Source organism: Sebastes umbrosus, chromosome 16 (genome assembly GCF_015220745.1).
Source record: "Sebastes umbrosus isolate fSebUmb1 chromosome 16, fSebUmb1.pri, whole genome shotgun sequence".
NCBI classification, from domain to species: Eukaryota; Metazoa; Chordata; class Actinopteri; order Perciformes; family Sebastidae; genus Sebastes; species Sebastes umbrosus.
In genome coordinates, this window is record NC_051284.1 from 22,060,689 (window position 1) to 22,082,250 (window position 21,562).

At 43.6% G+C, this 21,562-nt stretch overlaps 1 protein-coding gene across 2 annotated transcripts in view; it reads right to left on the reverse strand.

The window, feature by feature from the left end:
- Window positions 1-19,832, reverse strand: part of ppp2r3a (protein phosphatase 2, regulatory subunit B'', alpha) — a 30,585-nt gene extending 10,753 nt beyond the window's left edge. Inside the window, exon 1 of one of the 2 annotated variants that reach the window (XM_037747548.1) lies at window positions 16,409-19,832. In XM_037747548.1, the coding sequence (XP_037603476.1) occupies window positions 16,409-19,117 (2,709 nt within the window). In that variant the 5' untranslated portion in view covers window positions 19,118-19,832. Of the gene's footprint in view, window positions 1-8,552; window positions 8,676-16,408 lie in introns of those variants that run through there. The other variant, XM_037747552.1, reaches the window with a different exon arrangement.
- Between the last annotated feature and the right edge of the window lie 1,730 nt (window positions 19,833-21,562).

A 21,562-nucleotide genomic window follows, 5' to 3' on the forward strand; every position in this document is an offset into this window, starting at 1 on the left:
ACTAGAGTGGGGGGGTAAGGGGTTCAGCCATGTCGCATATCTGTGTGTAGTGTTTTGCAGGATCTGAGCCCTCCTCAGTCCCTCCTTAGACTAAAGTTAGCCGTTGGGAAGTTACAAGTCAAAGTGTGTCTGATTGAAATAATTTCGCTGCAGACAGGAGGCTTAGATCAGCGAGCGGCTAGGACCAGTACGCCAAAATATATTCATAGAGGTAATTTCGGAGGGAGTGATGAATCAGCAGGCAAAGCACCTGTTATATCTGTTGACATTCAGTAACTCAGCTGGGCTTGCTTGGAAACTTAATTTCCTTTTGCTAAAATATTTTAACATGTGTGAGTCACTCTTGATTAGAGCTGAAACAAACAATTATTATTGTTACAGTAAAGGTCCATTTGAGGACATCGCAAGGGGATGTCCTCAAATGGCTTGTTTTGTCCAAAATAGTTGCTGATTATTCTTCTAATTGATTAATTGACTAATCGTATGAGATCTGCAGTCCAATACCAGAAGATGTTTAGTTTACAATCCTCTAAATCCTCATATTTGAAAAGCTGGAAACCAGGGACGAGACATTTGATCGTCAAAATGTTGGCAATTAATTTTCTGTCATTTGACTAATCAATTATTCACCTAATCATTTTAGCTCTATTTTTGATTGACACCTGCCAAAAGACTCTAAAGCCATCGGCAGGATTTAGGTTTCTCTCCTGATGCTTTTGGTACGTAGGTGCAAAAGAAAAATGCAGTAGTTGAGGTCCAATTCTTATAAATAAAGCAAGCCTTTGGTACACCTTTGGTGAATTTAGCAAATATGGTAATAGCTAATTAAAGTCACTATGAGGAACTTTTAACTGGTTATGAAACTGTCTCAATTTATTACTGATGCCTCTATATGACCTACATAAGCAAACAAGACCATCAGCGAGAAGATTGGCTATTTCTATATAGTTATTCTTGATCAGTGCCACTGGGTCCGATTCCGGCGATATCAGATGAAATCATACAGGTTAACCAGAATGTCCTTCAGCTCAGACTCCAGCACCACCTTAGACCTACAGTCGGAGCTCCAGCGGGAGGAGGAGGGCTCCGTGCCTGGCGATCCCTACTGGGAGTAAACAATGACACCACGTCGCTGGACACCCAGGCCGTATTGCTGGGCCTGCTGGAGGGAAGTGAAGTACGGGAGAACCAGAACCAGGACTAAGCGGGGCAGACTGTCAAACCCTTCTGCAGCAAAACGAGAGGTTTTCTAAAGGGACTCTGGTGCTCGGAAACACTACTGCTTTTTTCCACATGGATCTCCATAATCAACACAAAACGTTCCTCATAGTAGCTTTAATATATGAGTATACATAATTAAATGTATACATTGCTAATACAACATCCTCCATCTTCCCTTTCTCCCAGCTATGCCAGATCAGAGCCCAGCAACCCCAATCTAAAGCCAGACAATGCAAGAGGGGATCCCTGAGGACAGAAAGGCGTGTCCTATTTTAAACTTGTCAAAGCTAAACTCCTTCCAAGACAAAGATAACACATCAAATGCATGCCATATAACTGTTTACACATATTGTACTGTGTACAGTATATCAATGCTGGCCCGCTGACTGTCAAAGAAAAGGAAACCGTCAATTTCTCAGAATCTGTTGGCGCAGTAAACACAGATTCCACTATGGTTGTGTTTCAGAGCAGCAAAGATGGAGAGTCAAGTGCCCTCTAGTGCTATACTGAGCTCCATGAGTAAACATGTAGTAACTTATGAAACAGAAGGATATATATAAACGCTGCTGTTGGATGAAAACTTTTCAGGAACTATTTTCACACCTGGAGTCATGAAGTGGACTAAGAACTTAAAGGGGACATATCATGAAAAGCTAACTTTTTCAGTGGAGTGCCTACCAACCCACAAACTCCCCGTCCTATATCACATGTAGGCTCATTAGAATATACCGCCAACAGCTTGAGAACTACCTTTGCAAAGGTGCACCATATTTTTCTCGCATGCCAATCAGAGCAGACTGGACTTTTTCAGGAGGGGGGCTTAAAGAGACGGGGGCTAAAACGGAGCGTTTCAGACAGAGGGTGAATACAGGTATATTCAGACAGACAGTATGAGAAAAAATAATGTGTTTTTTGAACATTAAAGCCTGTAAATATGTTCTAGTAGAAACCTAGAATACAAGTATGAACCTGGAAATGAGCACAATATGTGCCCTTTAAAAGGTGCAGTGTGTGAGATCTGGTGACATCTAAATGGTAAGGGGGTAAGGTTGCAGATTGTAACCAACTTAAATTTCTTCTGTGTGCCAAGCGTGTTGGATAACTACGCTGGCCGACGTGAAAATGCGAATGGCCCTATCTGGAGCCAGTGTTTGGTTTGTCCATTCTGGGTTACATACAAACATGGCGGCCGGTACCGAGAAGAGGACCCACGCCATATGTAGATATAACGGATCATTCTAAGGTAACAACAATTCTTATTGTCAGGTGATTATACACTAAAGAAAACATACTTAAATAAAACAAATTAATATTATATTCCATTTCTGCCAATAGATGCTCCTAAATGTTACACACTGTTCCTTTAAGGGGTTCAAAAACCTTAAAAAAAACAAAAAATATGATATTTTCCGAAACCAGCAACACGTTACTTTCCTGCTGTTCCAGTGTGTATTTTTCTACATCCTAAATATACTCTTGTTATTTGTTTCTACTCAAGCTTTCCTACTACATTTCAATGGTGTTTCATCCCCTGGAGTCCCCTGTCCTTGCTGTCCTTTTGACCCATTTCAGCATCTCATCACTCCAACTGTTAATGTCTCGGCATCATAGACAACATTGTGTGCTAATAACAGATGAGCAACAACTCTCTCACGCTACAGACATGTAGAATGCGTCCTGACATTTTCCAGAGAAATCAGTGAGTCACCTTGGGGTTTTTAGGGTAACTCCTCTCAGCTCCCTGCACGCTCGACCCAGTGAATTCTTTGGAACAACTGGACTCTGTACTGGAGCCAAGGTCACATACCGATCCCACACACTCACACTGACACACACACACACACACACACACACTGTCTCCTTTCTGGCCAATTCTCACCTCCGTGCTGCAGGGGGAAACATTATACAATCACTATCTCGTGTCTATCAACAAATGAGCACGATCCGAGGAGCGCCATCTCGCCAGTCTTGCATGTCATGTTGAATCCCTCACCCCTCCCTGTCTTTCCCTCTCTCTCTCTAGTTCCCACCGCTTTCTCTGCAACGCCTCATCAGCGATGCACTTGTGATATCATAAATCTCTGTATAAAGAGATACGTGTGTACATGGAAGTGTGTGTGTGTGTGTGTAAAGGGAGCCAGGACAGATGCCATTGAGCAGCTGTGTGCTCTTTTCCTCTCTGACTGACAGTCGGTGTAACTCTGCCCTCTCAAAAAGTCTCCGCTTGGTCCTAAAACCAGTCTCTGTGTATGAATACTGAGTGTTAAACCAGCAAAATGAATAAAATGGCTAATTTATTTATCTATGTGATGACTGCGAGAATGGCGTGTGGTAACCCAACTCATTAAAGATTCTTAGATGTCCCACTACAGTATGTGGGACAGTAGCTACTCAGGTGACATGAAGGCAACTTGAGGGACAAACTGTTCCCAATGGGAGGGACACATAAGGTCAGCAGTGATGAGTGGGTCAATTCTGTGGGCATCCAAATGTGTTACCTATCCATAACCAAAAGGAACACAGACACAGTTAGTTAGTTAGTTAGTTAGTTAGTTAGTGACTAGCTGGTGAACATAGTGAGGAGTTTAGCAGCTAAAGAGTCACATATTTCTCTCAGGGGTTGGTGGAGACCAAAAACAGAGCTAAAAAAGGAGAGTGAACATTGGACTTAATTCATCAGGTGGCCAGAAACACGACTTCAAATGTTGCTCTGTGTCTGCTGGATGTGTATATAAAGTAGGTTATTTTTGCTTTAACTACTTTCCAGGGTAATAATATGTCAATGTTGTGTTTAGAGCTTGCTCTTCTACCCCCAAGTAGCCAAAACTACAAGCCACATGATAGAAAAAAAACTTTTTAAAGTCAAATGTGCAGCCCTTTTACTTATTTCCCTACTGTTCAGACAGATTAAACATTAAGGTAATGGCCCTGATCCAAATTACCAGATCTTTTAATACAGTCTTTTAATACAACCTGGGGGTTGGGGCCCACAAGGGGGTCGCAAGATAATTTTTGGTGGTCGCCAGATATATAAAATAAATAAAATAACAGACTAGGGGATAGTTTTTACATTAAGGGCGCCTGCACCAGTGATACAATTTGCCACAGAATAGATTTTATTAAGTGTGTTTGTGAGAGTCAAAGCGTGTGTGAACATGAGTTTCTGATTTCAAGCAGGTCAGGAGTGAAAAAGTCACAAAACGCATCAAAAATCCCCTAGCTAGGTGTTCAGACTATACAAACAGAAACAAAACTGGGGGTTTGCAAACACCAACATGCTTTATTCTGGGGGTTGCGACTCAAAAAGGTTGATTTTAACACACAGACCAATGCTAAATAAAAAACTAAATCTAAATGACAATTTGTATTTTTAATAATGATCCATCGAGAAACACAAATGCTTCAAAGCTCAAACTGTTCAATTATATGGATATATTTTTAAATAAAAATACTGAAACAGCATGTGATTTAATGGATGACACATGGATGATTTTGATGCCATTGTTCTCATCTTTTAATTGGAAAGTTGAGCCACATGTAAATTCCCCCAAAAAATTAATGTATTCCTTGAAGATGCTCGCGTCGGGAGAGAAGAGGCAGGCAGAGAGGGTGAGAGGGATGAGGAAGAGAGGGCAGAAAGGGCTGATGGGAGTTTATTCGGGGGTTAGAAGCTGAGCAACAGGTGTTTGTGAGTGTGTGTTGAGTGTTATGTCTGCAAGTGCTTTCCTCCGTCCACCACACAGACCTAATCCAACCCCACTGCTACAGGAACAGGTGAGTCAGCAGCCTTCATGGCGTTGATCAAATACATGCATGATGGGAAGAGCGAAGGGACCAAAGCAGAGGATCAGTTGTCCCACAACAACTGTCGCCTTCGTCCAACTGTTACACACACACGGGACGTGCACACATGCCCTCTTAAAAGTGTCTAATGAGTCATGCAAATCATTTGTGTGTGTGGGTTTGCACGTATGCCTCGATGGATTCAGTGAACAGGAACCGCTTCTTCCAGTCCTTCAGAGAAGTTGAATAGTGTGAACATAACAACTTCCTCAACACACACACACACCTGTTCGTTGAAATTGGCTGCCTGCTGTGTGTAAAATTATCTGTGTAAATATAGCCACCGATTTCATGTTTATTTCTGCTTCAGGCACCGGGCAGACTTCACATGTGCACATGTGACAACACACACACACAAGCATTAGGTTGGCTTGCAATTTAGGAGATTTTGCTGATAACTTTGTAGAGTTATGATCAGGTATTTAAATGGACTGTTCAATCACATTAAACCTATCACTGTCATTTATTGTTTAATTTTCCAATTTAAAAACTTTCTATTAAATTTGTAATGTGATTTGTAACTACATTTAAAAAATGCTTTGAAAATATGCTTTTTGCTAAATTTAAAAATTAAATTATTCAGACATATTTTATTTGTTTTTCCACTAAGTATATATGTTTATAATTTCTTTTTTAATATTACTGAATTGGCAAATGCATGTTGTTATGCATGTCAGCCTTATATTTGTATGCAATGTTATTTTTAATACTTGCAGTGAAAGTTTATACTTGAACGTGATGATATTGAAAGAGGCGACTCCCCCTCCCCATCTCTGTGATTAAACACACACTCACTTTAGACCGGGGCCTGCCAAATGCCATCTCCATGGCGATAACCCTTTCCCTGGATTGAGTGGCGGGTGGAATGCTCCCAGGGTTACCGTGCCAACAGCAGGAAACGCAGTTCACATCGCAGCTCTATTCTTTATTCCCAGTCTCACTTCCTCTCAAGAAGGACACACACACACACACACACACACACAAAGTTGCCTTGGGAACCTCCTCTCTAAACAGCGGAGAATGAGCCGAGTTCAAGTGCTGCCTCCGTGATAGATGAAGTGAATCAGTGCTCGACACGGTCTACCTCACATCCGAATCAGAGGAGGACAACATGGGAACAGTTAAAAACACAGCTGCTGTAGCTGTCTGAGAGGAGGAAGAGAGGCTGTCCACCTGTAATAAACATGTCACAAGCTCAAGCACCACAGCAGCCGACGGCCCTCTATGAAAACACTAAAACTGTCATCCGGTGACATTCTTATTTTTACATAACATGAACACACATAAAGATACTCTGACTGCCACCGCCAGTTGGTTTGAGTTGAACAGTCTGTTGCTAGTAGCAACAACTACGAGAACAATTCTGCAGCATCTTCTGTTTTCATCCACCAACTTGTCAGATCTGTGACTAAGCAAATATTACACACTATAGTCAGTGACTCAGTAGCTATTACAGTCTCTCTATTTATAAAGAAAAACATTGTTGTGACTCATGGTTTAGTTTTTCTGCAACAATTTCTGAACAGTTATGTATATGTATTGCTATATAACTGTTAATATTATTAATTTTACCCATTTTACTTTTACTTCTGTGGACCATATGTATGTAGGTGCCAAAATGTGTATTTAGCCTGTGTTGTTTATTATTATTCATTTAGGCTGCACCCGTTACTTCCAGTAATTGGCACAGGGGTGTGGTTTCTCTTTATTTACCTGTTCACTTGTTCTCTTCAGACAAAGAGTCTTCTTTCCTACTTTAGTTATTCCAGTTAATTTATTGCTTGTAATTCTTTTCATTTTAATAAACAGCATAAACGCATCTGGATGTATAGATTCCTTTGAACGAGTCACAGTTAAAAGCCTACTTGGCCTCTTAGCTGCTTTTGATTGATAGTAGTGGCGACAATGTATTTATGTATTTTTACTAAATTAACTGCTGTGTTATACTTCATACGGGGACTTAAAGGAATAGTTCAACATTTTGGGAAATACTTTTTTACTATCTGGCAGAGAGTTGGATGAGGCTACAGCCAGCAGCCGTTAGATTTTTATACCACATTTAAATACCAGTAAATATAACACAATAGTACGGTAAACATCATTTGAATTTTACTTTCTCAAACAATAACTACATAGAAAACACAAAGCTATATCAAATTTTAATTGAGCATGAAAATAACATAAAAATCCTAACATCCCTAACACAATATAGCTGTGACAACCCGATATCGGCTGACAATATCGACCTGCCAGTCTCTACGCCACTCTCCCAGTATGTCATTCTGAATAACTGCATCTCACAAAGACATAAATGTATTCTGAAATATTAAGCCAATAGAGCTGCCTCAATAATCACTAGATGAAAGGCCTCATCATGTTAAAAAAAAACTCAGATTTTTACTTCACCACCTATATCTGCGAGGGTTGCCCACCAGAACAACTGCCCAGTGAACCACCTCCCTCTGCAGGAACAGCAGCCTGTCAACAAGTAATCTTTAATAACAACAAACTCCAGGCCTTCGTTGGCCAGCTTGGCTTTTCATATTTATACACATGGCTATCAAGGCAGGTTTTGCATTACCTTCCCATGGCTATCTTAAGATATAGAGTAAGTGAGCTAATCCTACATCAGCAATAGTGATGAGCCTCAGCCTGGAGCTGCAGCGAGAGAGAGCTGTCACTGCTGTGCAGGAAGAGACTTCACACAGCCAATGGCAGAGCAGAGCAGCTCCTGTTTCCTGTCTTTTTCAGACGGAAGAGTAAAGATAGACAGGAATGTGAGGAGGGAGAAATGTGTCAGCATATAGAAGTAGCCGCTGCACAAGGCAGCCACATTTTGCTGCAGCCCTGCGATATTAATAACAAATGTAAGAGGGAGACGGTCAGATAGCAGTGAAGAATGTGCAAGAAGAAACTGCACACAAGGAATGCTAAAAGTATGTTGCATAAGTAATGATCCTATACCCTACAGACCATGCACCAAACACACCACCTTAACATACCTTTGCCCATGCACCTTGAGCAGTATTTTCCCAGCAAACTATATAATTCAAACACACAACCAGTGTGGGAAGAAGTATTCAGAAGTAATAGTACTGCATTCAAAACCCTACTTAAGTAAAAGCATGCAAGTATTATCAGCAAAATGTACTTAAAGTACTGAAAGTAAAAGTATTGATAGAGCAATGAAATGTCAGTGTTTTTACTATTATATATGATGTTTCTGGATACATATGAATTAATATTACTGCTGCATTTATGTTTATGTTGCATTTAAGTGCTGTAGATGTTTTAACTCCTTTATATTACTTAGTTTATTCTACAGCAATGCATCATATTCTATAAGATCATCATATGTTTGAACCTTCAACATCAACACATCTGGAGATACGTGATTTCCACTGGACAGGAAGGGGATGAAAAACTGTAATCTGAAAAGCAATTAAAACTGTCAGATAAATTTAGAGCAGTAAAAGTACAATATTTACCTCTGAGATGTAGCGGAGTAGAAGTATAAAGTAGCAGAAATTGAAATACTCAAGTATAAATACCTTGAATTTGTACTTAAGTACAGTACTTGTAAATGTACATTCCATCACTGCATACAACATAAGACAATAGCCTCTAGAAACACTTGTCTTTGACCCAGAATAGTGCTGTACCTTGCACCACCCTTTCCTCCCAACAGTTACTTCATGATAATGTCACAATAATGGCAGATTGTGTTATTGTTTCAACACAGGACAGGTTTTTCATGCCTCTACTTCACTAAAAATAAGAAGTTAAAAGCATTGAAAGTAGCTTGAGAAATAGAAGAACATGTGAAAACTGTCTTTGGGAAATAAACCTGATTGTGATTTAGATCCTGACAGACTAGTGTTAGTTCACAGATCAGCCTGTAGATGGAGCTATAGATCCTCTTCATATCAATAAACAGAAGTGAGGTTGGCCTGTAAGCCGACACAGTTCCCTGTGGTACAGTAGGGTCTGAGCGTCGCTAGAGGGTAGCAGCTCTCTGCTTGTTACCATGTCCAATCTGTCCAACACTGGAGCCTCACAGGTGAGCCTGGATCTGACAGGAGACGCTGGTTTCTGCTTGTCTTTGATCCGCTCGGCTTCAGCTCCCTCATCTCGTCTTATTCAAGGCCAAAATTCCTGCTATCACCTTGGCTGACAGAGTGAGAGGTTTGAATGATAAAAACCATATGCTTATAGATCATGTAGTGGGAACCACAGCTTCAAATATCATTCTTAACCCTCCGCACAGACCCCAGAGGTCTACTTCTTTTGTAATATCTCACAGGTGCTGTATTCTATCATTGCAATTTTTCATGACTTTGGCAAGCAATTTACTCCTAATGACTTGACACCAGTCAAACGCACCCAATTGCTAAAATAGAATAGATGGATAAAATGTTTGCATGGGTCCTAATTTAAAGTATGACACACTATCAGGGGGATAGGGGCACGCTGTCAGTCATTTTGAAGGAGACAGACACAGATCTCCTCATGTGCTCTATCTATTTTTGTTTAACTCAATATGCAAATTAACTGTAACTTTCCTAAAATTGTGATAATCTGTATTTTTTTTAGGAATGAGTCCTAAAACCCGGAAATGAGTTAGCATTTTATCACTTCCGGTTCCCTCATCTGGAAGTCAATGTTTTTTTTTTTAAATGGGTTAGATGCCTGACATAAGGTCTGTGGTTAACACAAGCTGAAGAGATTTTAACGTTTTGTTCTACAACATAGAATACGTCAGTAAATATCCCACTCGTGAATTTTGAAGCCTTCATGTGTCTTCAAAAAGGCGGTTGCTAACAAGTGGCTAAATGAGACTACTAAACGTCATCACACCGAATCGTCCGCCATTAGAGCCTCATTGTGTATACTCGCGCTCATGCGACCGTGGTGTAGTTCATTTAGCCTAATGTTAGCTTTTTACTTCTGGCGATTGCATTCACACTTCAGAAATCATAAAAGTGGTGTTCATTTGTGGAGATTATCTTGTTGAACAAAATGTGTAAGTATCATAAACGTGAGCTTGCCACAGAGTTTATTTTCTGCAATAATCCAAAACCCAAAGGAAAAATCCCATTGGCTTTTTTGTTGAGGGAACCAGAGCGATGCTAACTTCCGTGTTGGCCTACAAAAATACGTCATCCCTGCAGCACTCTATTACATTATCTGTATAAAACAGATGTTTTATAATGTTTAGAGAAGAAATAAGTTAATATTTTGATATGATGGTTGTTTCTTACAGTAGTTTATTCTTGGGGACCCCAGTCGGTAGTCCTTGTATGTTAAACAGGTTGTTACGATGATGGATATACAAACACCTTTAACAAAAGCTTTTAAAAAAGTTTTGTCATTAGTGACACTCTACAAGAGGTTGTACTTGTTCTAGAAAACTTTTTTGTGCATTACAGTACAATTTAGAACACAGGCAGACCCTTGGCCAAGTTTGGGTGGAGCTGGGTGAAGGGTGAGTTCAAAGGGAGAGGTTAAACAGGGAGGGAAATGGGTGGGTGGGGGGGCAGGTGACACCCAAGCCTCCACCGAGTCATAATGTTCTGGAACACTGGCAAACTATTTCACATGGAAACAGACACGTACACAAAGCCAGCCACACCCACATCAACACAGTCAGTATTCAAAAATAAACCTAAAACACATCCAGTCTCCATCTGATCTCCCCTGGTGCCACGATTCTGCGGGGGAGCCCCCTCCGCCGGCCAATCCGATTGCACAACTGATATTCTGGGGAAGGGGAGTCCCATCAGCGAGCCTAACATGTTGTGGTGGTTTCCATGGCGACACTGAGGGAGGCCCAAAGACTTACGCAGCGATGCCTCCCACTGAGCTAAAAACATTTCAGATGAAAAAAGTAACTTGTATTTAAAAAAAAAAAAAAAGGTCAGGCTTGCATATGTGTGTGTGCGCGTGTGTGCGTGTGTGTGTGTGTGTGTGTGTGTGTGTGTGTGTGTGTATGTGTGTGTGTGTGTGTGCATATGAGCATCTGTGAAAGTGTGCACTGGGGACAGCAGTTGGAATTTATCCCAGCCTGCACTGGGAGTGGTTAATCATGATATCACTTGCTTAAAAGTGCTATGTGTGTGCGAATATCTCCCAGCCAAGTAAAGTTAATGAACTCCACCGTTTCTGAGTGTGTGTGTGTGTGTGTGTGTGTGTGTGTGTGTGTGTGTGCATCAAAGGGCTGGGTGGTGAATATTTCATTGTCCAGGCTAACCTTGGGTAGAAGGAACTGTATTGGAAAAGTCTTCGCACACATAGCAACACAGGCCCCCGTCTGGTCGTGCATTGTGTGTGTGTGTGTGTGTGTGTAAATGAATGCATTCATCTGTGTGCTTGTGCACCTTGAAACAGGCGTCTTTCTTCGCTTGGCCAAGGTTCCCACTGTGACCTTATTTCCTGTGGAAGCAGCCGAGGAATGATGTCATCCTCGGCCGACCCAAAGTCAACAACTGTACGCTGCTAACCCCCCCTCACTAACTCCATCCCCTCCCCCAGCACCACGAGTCTCTTTCTCATCTCCGCTCATTTTCTACGTCTGTTCCTCTTCTTCTATGACTCCCTATGAATTCCTCTTTTCTCTATAAGTTACAACTTCTCAAATGACAAGAAAAACTTCTCCCTCCCGCTGGTCTCACACATTCATTCATTCATTCCTGTCTTCCTGTTATTTCCTTTCTATCTCCACGCTTTTCTTTATCGCTCCTGCTATCCTTATTTAAAGCCTCTTTGTGCCAAAAAGTAGCAGCTTTCTGTCTAACAAGGTCAACAATTCCAACAATATTTATATATACAATATGGGCGAGAAAAGTCAGAAAGAGGAACACTCATGTCTACGTCAGCTACGAGCTGAAATATGCTGAATTGCCCTTGTGTGGGATTCACCTCCTCAACACTTTAATGAACGCTGTGACTCACAGAGGAGGACTGCTGAACTGTTATTTTCAGATGATAAAAATAAAAGAACTGTACGGCCATGAAACAAAGGTTTCTCAATAAACTAATTCCACTTTTATTAAGTAAATTTTTTAAAGGTCCCATATCAGGCTCATTTTCAGGATCGTACTTGTAGTTTGTGTTTCTGCTAGAACATGTTTACATGCTGTAATGTTACAAAACCCGGCTTGTTTTAAGGCACAGTTTCTGAATACAGGCTGCGTGTATTTTTCCATGGTTTGAGCGTTTCAATACTTTCACAGCATTTATACAGCACTTAAATCTACTTTATAATTAAAACAACATTACAACATTGGGACCCTTAAGCAAACTTATGGCAGGTTTCCATCAACTGGTATGAAGTGAATTAAATCAGCGACAGCGTAGTTTGCGTCAGAAGTTGGCGCTACAGGGTATGCATGTCTGTAATCCACTAGTAAACACAAGTTGTCTTGGCCATCTAACCATCTACGAGAGAACAATGGAGAGAGTTCTTCAGGAATTTGTTTCAATCGGGAAAGTTTTAATTGTTATTTCATGTCAGCTAGTATTGGCCATGTATCATGCTGTCCGGAGACAAAGACGAGCAAAAAAATATGTGAACGGAAACAAGGCTAGTCCATTTACTCACACAGTGTGTTGTTGCATCGCTGCTACAAAGGAAAATTAATTCCACTGAAAGACAGCACTCAGTTTGGCAATGGACATGTTAGCAGTTACAACCAAAAAATATACATTTTATTTATTTTAATATACCATTTTCTCACCAATTTCCTCTCCAGCACGCCGTAACCCGAGCCGTAACCGACCAGCACTATTCTAGCCTAGCAACATGTCAACAGCAGTTGGCAAAAACGCTCAAATCAGCGGCGAGTTAATTAAGCCATCAGAATGGCAGCTCCGGATACAGCCAAGAGTCTACGTGTGTCTGTAAATCATGTCGCCGTTGGCTGTCCTGGAACAACCCGTCACTGAAATAAAAACATACAGGTCAGATTTAGGCGAAGGGGAAATGTGATCTCATATCTTGTCTTATATTCGCCAAAAACAGAGAGAGAAGGGAAGAGCAAAGACAGACCAACTGCTACTGGGAGGCCATTGACCTCAAGTAGCACTAACAGATTTAGTCGACTGCTCTACTCTCAGCATCACCGCTGCCACGTCTCCCCGTTCCGGGTCTGACTGTTGTGGCCTTGCCTCTGATTTATATCAGCTGGCTTCCTTGTATCCATGGAGATTAATGGGTCGGCTCTGACAGGTGCAGAAAGCCCTGTATTAGTCTGCCAGCAGCAGAATCAACAATAAACACACAGATGAGGATGGTACCGCCTGAGGCCGGTGTCATCCCCAAGGGCTTAGCAGAGCTTCCTATCAAAGCCATGACAATGCCAAGGGAAACTTCAAATCTCCAAGGTGGAGTGTGTAAAGTGGTTGTGTATGAGAGTGCAAGGGCATTGTCACACTTGGTGTGTGTGTGTGTGTCTGTGTGTGAGGGGGGGGGGCTTGTTTATCGTTTGATTGGCAGTTTAATGTGCAACCGAGGCAGGAGGCGGGGTTGGCTCTGAGGAATATTAGCATAATTCCCAGAGTGCCAGAGTCAGTATTGGGTGTCAGAGAGCTATTCCCAAACTCAGCTGTGACCCACAGTAGCTGGGTCAACTTACAATCAGGCCAACTAACAGACACACACACACACACACATGCACGCTTGGTCACATTCATTCAAATGGGATTCATATGGATACACCTGTATGCACATATGAACACATGTGTGAATGCACACACATATCTGAACATCTGGGCATGTAAGAAAGCTCGGATGCACACACATACACACACAAACAAACACCATCACACACACACATATGCACGCCATCACACACACCCACACACACACACACATGCAGGTCCATTTACACTGTGGCGACAGTGAGTCTGTTAGCGGGATGCCATAGTACAGAGGGGTGGACAGATTTAGGTCTCCCTCACACCTAGCTCTGCCAGGAGGGGCGGAAGGGGGGTGTTGGAGGGTAACGATACCGTTAACACTCGGTGTGCCAACAAATGCCCCCCCCACCCTCCACTCCACACCCTACCCCACCTCGCCCCGCCCTCCTCCACCCCCCTCCTGCTGTGCTCCAATCAGCACCTCTCATTGGGTTGCTCTGCCCTCCACACAGCAACAACTGTTATTCAGCGCTCCCAAAATAACACAGCGGCCAATCACAGGGCGGGAAGAGAAGCGGTGGTCAACGCAGACTGACTCCAGGTGAAAGAAGGACACCATTAAGAGGGGAAAAGGCACACAGGAAAGAGAGGAACAAAAGTGGCAGAGACAGAATGAAAGATGGGCAAGAGATTACAAGAAACGTGGAGGCAGAGAGGAAGGAGGGATGGATAGGCAGACAGAGGACGGAGGAGGAATAAGATCGTGTAATGATGTGTTCGGTTGCTGGCTGTTCTGTTCCGACTGTGGCAGCTACCATGGTAACCTCATAAATAGGTGCCCTACATATCTGCAGGGCATAAGGTTACACAGCTCAGTAAATAAACACACACTTACAGCAGACTGGTGAGGAGAAGGAGGGATGATGGGAGAGCAAAGACATTTGTAAAGAAAGGAGAAAACAAATCAGGATGTGAGGCAGCCGGTGTTAATAATGTGTGTTTGTCTGTCATAGATAATTACCTAAATCCACAATGTGTTGCTGAACGCCCACATCAGAGACAAGCTGAGGTAAACCCCCCCTTCTATTTATTCACGGCAGAGTCACACACACATATAAACACGCGCTCCACTTGCCTCGCTCTCTCTTGGTAGCGCAACCCTAAATTACCTTAAATATTCCCCAGGGTGGAAAGGAGAGCCAGCACACACACACACATGCCTGCACACACACACTCACATATACACGTTCACGTTACAAAACACAAGTTAGAAACCAGGAAAAGTCAACAAAGAGCCACTCCTAACACAATGAGCTGTTCTGTTCCACCAGCCTTTTTTATTCGAGCCCAGATAGGGAAACTGTATCAGCGTGTTCATCACAGCTAATGAATACTATTCATCACGGCCCATCAATTACTGTGGCATCAACCCCGTTGTGTCACAGCGATAAAATCCTCGCCTGGGCGTTTAATACGACATGTACTGAAAGCCATAGAGGCTGTCTTTCTTTTAAATAGTTTATTCGCAGTTAAATGCTGTCAATCACTGTTTCTTGGCTCCTGTGTGACCGTCACTTAGTGCCTGTCTATCTGCTTTTGACACCATGGCAACAGAAAACAGTTAAGATACATATTTAGATGATGTTGCTATGTATTATGATCCATCATCAGTTTACTCAACATTTGACATAATGTAATAGGGTTGGAAAACGATTAAAATAGTTAATCACGATTAATCGCAAAGTAATCGCTCATTTTTTATCTGTTCAAAATGTACCTTAAAGGGAGATTTGTCAAGTATTTAATACTCTTATCAACATGGGAGTGGGCAAATATGCTGCTTTATGCAAATGTATGTATATATTTATTATTGGAAATCAATAAACAACACAAAACAATGACAAATATTGTCCAGAAACCCTCACAGGTACTGCATTTAGCATAAAAAATATGCTCAAATCATAACTTGGCAAACTCAAGCCCAACAGACAACAACAGCTGTCAGTGTGTCAGTGTGCTGACTTGACAATGACTTGCCTAAAACTGCATGTGATAATCATAAAGTGGGCATGTTTTTAAAGGTGGGTACCCACAGAACCCATTTTCATTCACATATGTTGAGGTCATAGGTCAAGGGATCAAGTTTGGAGCGTTATTTAGCCTCCTTCCCAACAAGCTAGTATGACATTATCACATTAACTTTGCCAGCCCTAAATATTAAATATATTTACTATGTGCAACTACAGTGAACGTGAATAAAACCAAACCTGCACAGAATGCAAATATCCTCCAAGGGAGTTGAATAAAGATAATCCACTCTATCTGAGACACTGATTTGCAATAGATTTGTATGGCTCCATACTCCAAATACAAGAAGTGACATTGTCTTCCACAAAGCAGCGAGCTAGTGTTTAAGCCAGAGAAAGTTGGACTCAATAATGACTGATTTTGTTTTTCACCAGACACAAAGAATGATAATTCAGGTCTGAGATGCGCAGTTTGCTGACATGACATGATTTAAACCCCAGAAATTCCTATTCCTCCATTTCCTGGAGGAGTTTTAAATAACTGAATGTGCTAAAATCTCACGTGGTGTGTTTATACAGCTGTAACAGTGTGAAACTGTAATGTTAGGTTGTGTCTCTGGCTGTCCATTAGCTTGTGCATTTGTCAGCAGTTTTAATATGAAGGTGCGTCTTTGACTTACCCTGATCACCTCTGGAGTCTGCTGGATGAGGAGGGTTGAGCCAGTGTCTCTCACAGCAGCAGGGTCGCCAACGGCAACGGCAGCATCTCTTGCGGCGACCACAGTTGGGATGGCAACAGGGGCCGGAGCTTCAGGCGCAGCCACAGGTGTGGGTTCAGCTGAATGTGTGGAGGAATGCAAGCTCGCAGGTGCAGGCGTTACAGGGACAGGGATGGATGTTGGATCAGTCCCACCCGTGGAGGCTTCTGTAACTTTATCTGTAGCCACAGTTGTAGGCTCAGATATGGGTGTAGGCAGAGGTTTGGGGGCAGCTTCGGGTGTAGCAATGCACGCAGCTTCAGATACTGCAGTTACAGGTGTCGGTGCAGGTAAAACCGCAGGTATATTTGCCAGGGAGTGTTTTGGTGGTATAGCTGGGATCTGTGTGTGCATGGACTGAGCAGTGGGAGCAGCTGGTGGGCTTATGCTCTCCACAGGGGTATCAGCCCTGCCAGTGGTGGCCAGTGTATCCTGCAGGAGCCTCATCACCTCCCGCTCTTTCCCACATTTCCTCTCAGCACTCCCCGTGCTCCCCGCCCCCGAATCCACCAGCTCCTGGGCAAAACTCTCAATGCTCTCCAGGATCCTCAGCAGCAGTGCCCCATCCTCCTCCTCTCCCACCACAGCGTCACTGTTCTCTCCCCGGGGGGGAGTGAGACTCCTGGACGTAGGGCCATTCATGGCTAGGTGGTTGGCTGGCTTCTGGACTTGGAACTGGGCCATTTTAGGCTGAGTAAAGGCCTCACTGGAAGTGACTCCTTCCCTCTTCCTGGTTTTGGCTGGAAGTGGAGGCTCTGTGTTTCTGGGGTGGCTCATACTCTGAGACAGATTCTCCAAGTCCATCAGCAGTTTGTCAATGTCATCATTCCTGTGTGAGACCGCTTTGGGTGCTGAGACTGTTAGTGAGGCAGAGGAAGGCCACGCGGGGCTATAGCCGGTGCTAGCCGGCAAAGCATTTGAAGAGTTATGGAGCGTGTGTGGATGGGACAGGTGCATGTGTTGACCCAACGTTATCCCATTTTTGTTCTGGGTAGCATTCACCCCTCTGGTTGGAGTGTGTGAGATTTGTTCCGGTGTCTTTCCCACATCTGCTTCCTCCTCCTCGATATAAAGAGTCTCCATGGGGGATGCTGGAGGAGTGTGTGCGTACGGTGGTGTCGGGGAGGTGCGAAGAGGGGAAGGGGAGTGTGTTGGAGAGGAGCCGGATGGAGAGCATGTGACAGATGGGGGAGAGAGTGTGTGTTGCGTGATAGAAGAAGGATGCGGTAGTCCATTGGTTAGTGGAGTGGCTCTGGACGGGGAACTTTGGATTGGTTTTGTATGGATGGAGTCTGATTTCAAAGAGGATGAGGAGGAGGGAGTAGACGATGCTGAATGAGAAACAGTCTTTGGGAGGGGAGGTGACAACACCACGTCCTCGTAGCGGGGAGGTTGCTCGTTGCCAAATATTGGAGAGTACGGCCCCTGCTGGATGGAGTGAAGAGTGTTGACCAGCTCGGCCAGATCGCTGTGTCCGCTTCCAGGTGCGCCCTGACCCCCCTGCCCACTGCCTCCCAAACTTCCAATTCCCTCCAGCTCCAGAGGTAATCTCTTCAAATAGGAGCTGAGTCGGGTCATCACGGCCCGATACACGCTGTCAGGACTGGCTGCTCCATCCTCTGGCCCTCCACCAGCTTTGTGTCTGATGCACTGCTTGATGATGTCGGTGCATTTCTTTAAGTCTTCGGAGCATTTGAGCAGGATGTCAAGGCAGGCGCGGATGTCCTCCCCGCCCGAACCTGCCTCCGCTCGCGTCTTCTCCAGGAGACGGGCGATCAGGTTCTCCTCTCCCAGGGTGTTGCGGTACAGGGAGGCCATTGTGTTCAGACTTTGGTCCAAAGCACCCATACTCGATAGGCTGCCTGTCGATCCACCACCCACTTTGGTGATGGCTGACAAGATGGCTGTGCTTCCCTTTAGCTTCGTCTCCTCCAGGCTTGCTACCTTCCCTGGCACAAATGGTGGCAGGTTCTCATCATTAGGCGTGCCCGTGCCATTTGTCATGCCATTAGTAGTTCCGTTTGTGGTGATGTTGGAGCTGAAGTGGCCGTAGATGATCTCCAGGTCAGTGGAGCGGCGGCTGAGAGAGTCGGGACGGACCTTACGACCTTTCCGGAAGGTGACGTGGCTGGAGGAAGAGAGGCGGAGCTTGTCAAAGGAGAACTCTTTGAGCTTACCACTGGCCAGGTTGATGGCCTCTTCGGTGATGTCCTTCAGACTGCCAGAGGAGCTCAGGTTCCCAGTCGATCCACTGGCAGTGGGGGCCTTTTTACCACGCCATGTGGGGCTGTCCTCCCCTATAGACAAATTGCCACTGCTGTCCGCCCTCTCTATACCACCATTATAGCTAGTATCCATAGTAACAGTCATTTTACCATGGTTGGGAAGCTGCTGAGTGATCATGTGATGGGAGTGTATGAGCGAGCTGTTTGGGTCAGTGTATGCAGCGTCGGGTGCAACAAGCAGCTCGGAGCATTGGCCGCGGTGTGCGACGGTACAGTCTAATCCCTGGGACAGCGCCCCACACGGCCCCGAGCAGTAGTGCACGGCATGGGAGTGAGTGCGCCGGTCCACTACCACACTGTTGTAGCAGCTCACACTGCTCACCACGACACGATAGGCTGCTGCCATGGCGACCGATGTCCCTCAGGGCATAGGACGGTCAAAATAATATCAAAGTGTAAAAAACAATATAGCTTTAACAAAAAAGTGGATGGACTATGCCAATACTGTATTATAAACAAAAAACACCTGAAAAACAAATGTCTAAAACAATGACTTCCAAATTCGATATCCTTTCATGATTGCATCCGAAACAGCTTTAAAGGGTTCCACGTTCTTGCAGGGAAAGAAAGAAGGAAGAATTCCTTGTCTGAGAGCTCTGGGCCTCTTAATAACAGCTGTGAGGTTCCTCCTCTCTCCACAGGCACCCTCTTCGTTTCCTCTCTAGCAGCAGCTCATTAGCCACTAATGACAGCTGTGGAGGATGGCGACAGCGGAAGATCCAGCTGGGGTATCACCCATCCCTCCGAAGAAGCAGCCCCAGGGGCCTAATCCGAGGCCAGCGAGGCCTTAACATCGCCCCAGCCGAGGCTCGTTCCCCGAGGCAACGAAACGTAGGGAGAACCCCCTTATCCCACTCCGTGGTTTGCGAAGTCCTGACGGAGCCGAGAACCGTTCGCTGACTCCAACGCAGCTGCAGAATAGCAGGCGGACCGACCTCAGATGGACGACTGCCTCTTTCTTTCTGGATCTCAGTCAGTCCCGTACTCACTCTCACCCCTTCCGTCTCCCGCTGTCAGCCATGTGTCAGAGGGAGTGTGTGTTTCTGACAGGAGGACGCCACCTGCGAGTCAGCAGAGAAGGGAGGGAGGGACGGTGCAAAAGAGGGAGAAGGAAAACAGAAGAAGAGAAAGTAAATCATTAAGACAGTTATCAAGAAGTGGATAATTGTGAATGTGAGTGCATATATATGTTGTGTATGAACAAGACACTCTCCCTCCAGCTGTCATCAAGATGACAGCTGATAAGAGGGTTTACGAGGGCTTACTCATCAAAAAAAAAACTGCACAAACCGTACTTAACTTCCTGCCACATCAACATCAAATACACACACATAGAGATCAAAAGGAAGGGAGGAAGGGAGGCATTGAAGCGTGGAAGGTTAAACGGGCAAAGTAGAAAACAAGATGTGACTCCCTCTCTGGTCAGAGCAGAGCTACAAAGACTTTCGTCTGACCCCGCTGACAAATCATGACTCAGTAAAAGAGAGGCAGGTGTGTCGGAAGGGGAAAACACCTGTTGCTTTCCATTCCTGTTTTTTCTTTTTTTTTGTGCCTGTGCTCCAGAGCAAATCCTGTATTATGTCTGTAAAGGTGTAAATAAAGATGTATTTTTCTGTTCTATTGTGTTTTATTCTATTCAACTTCCATAAAGAGCCGTCACAAACTCTGTACACTTTAACAAACAAAGAGCTCTGTCCCAGCTCCCTTTATTATAAGCCTAAATAAAGCAAATGCTTCTCACAAAGCTCTTTTGGACCAACAGATCCACCTATGAGGTACATTTTTACAACTGAAAGCTAGAAGACAGTAGGGCTGTGTATTGGCAAGAATCTGGCGATATGATACGTATCATGATACAGGGGTTATGATTCAATATATTGCAATTATATAAATCTAGTTTTAGGAAGACTGTCAGTTTAAAGAGCACACTACCATACACATAGTTTACTTTTTTATGCAATAAGAACAGTGGGATCCGTATTTGCATTTATCACAGTCCCTGCAACATCCAACATCATAGCACTACTTTGAGAGGGCACATCTCTTTAACTGAGTTCATCTTTGCACTTAAACTATTAATCAAAAACCGGTACAGTACTATAAAACATAATATCACAACACTCGATATTTAAGATATTTTCTTATACCCCTAGAAGACAGTGGGAAAGAAGTTAGGCACTTCAATTTTGATCATCTTTAGCTTATGATTTCAAACTTTTTTAAATGAAAATGTGAAAGTAGAGGCAGCTTTGTACATTAAAAGAAGTCAAGCAACATATAAATACCAGCAAGGTGCCACATACTGTACCAGGAACTAACAGAGCCTGACTGGGTAAACACATTTTGTAGCCAACCTTGCACGGCTCTCTCCCTCTCTTTCTCTTTTGTGTTTCTCTGTCATTCCCCCTATATCAAATACTTTTAGTCATTTTTAATTTACTTCTCGTCTCAGTTTCAATTTCTTTTTCTCTTTCTCCCTCCGTTTCCCTCCCCCACCACAGCGGCAACACATTCCTCAGAGCTCCTTATGCCCATACTTACTGTAAATACATGCATATACATTAACTGTAACACCGCGGTGAGACGGCACCACTGTGGCCACAACCACACACACGTAATCTAACCTCAGGCTTAATCTCAACTATACAAAAACACTGTGGAGTTAGAGAAACTCTCAGGGTATGTAAGACTTATTTGCTGTGCAAATGTGAATCTACAAAGGATTTAAAAAGAAAACCGAAAAGAAGCCAGGGTCTTATACTCAAATAATTGATTTTAAGAATTTTTTGAC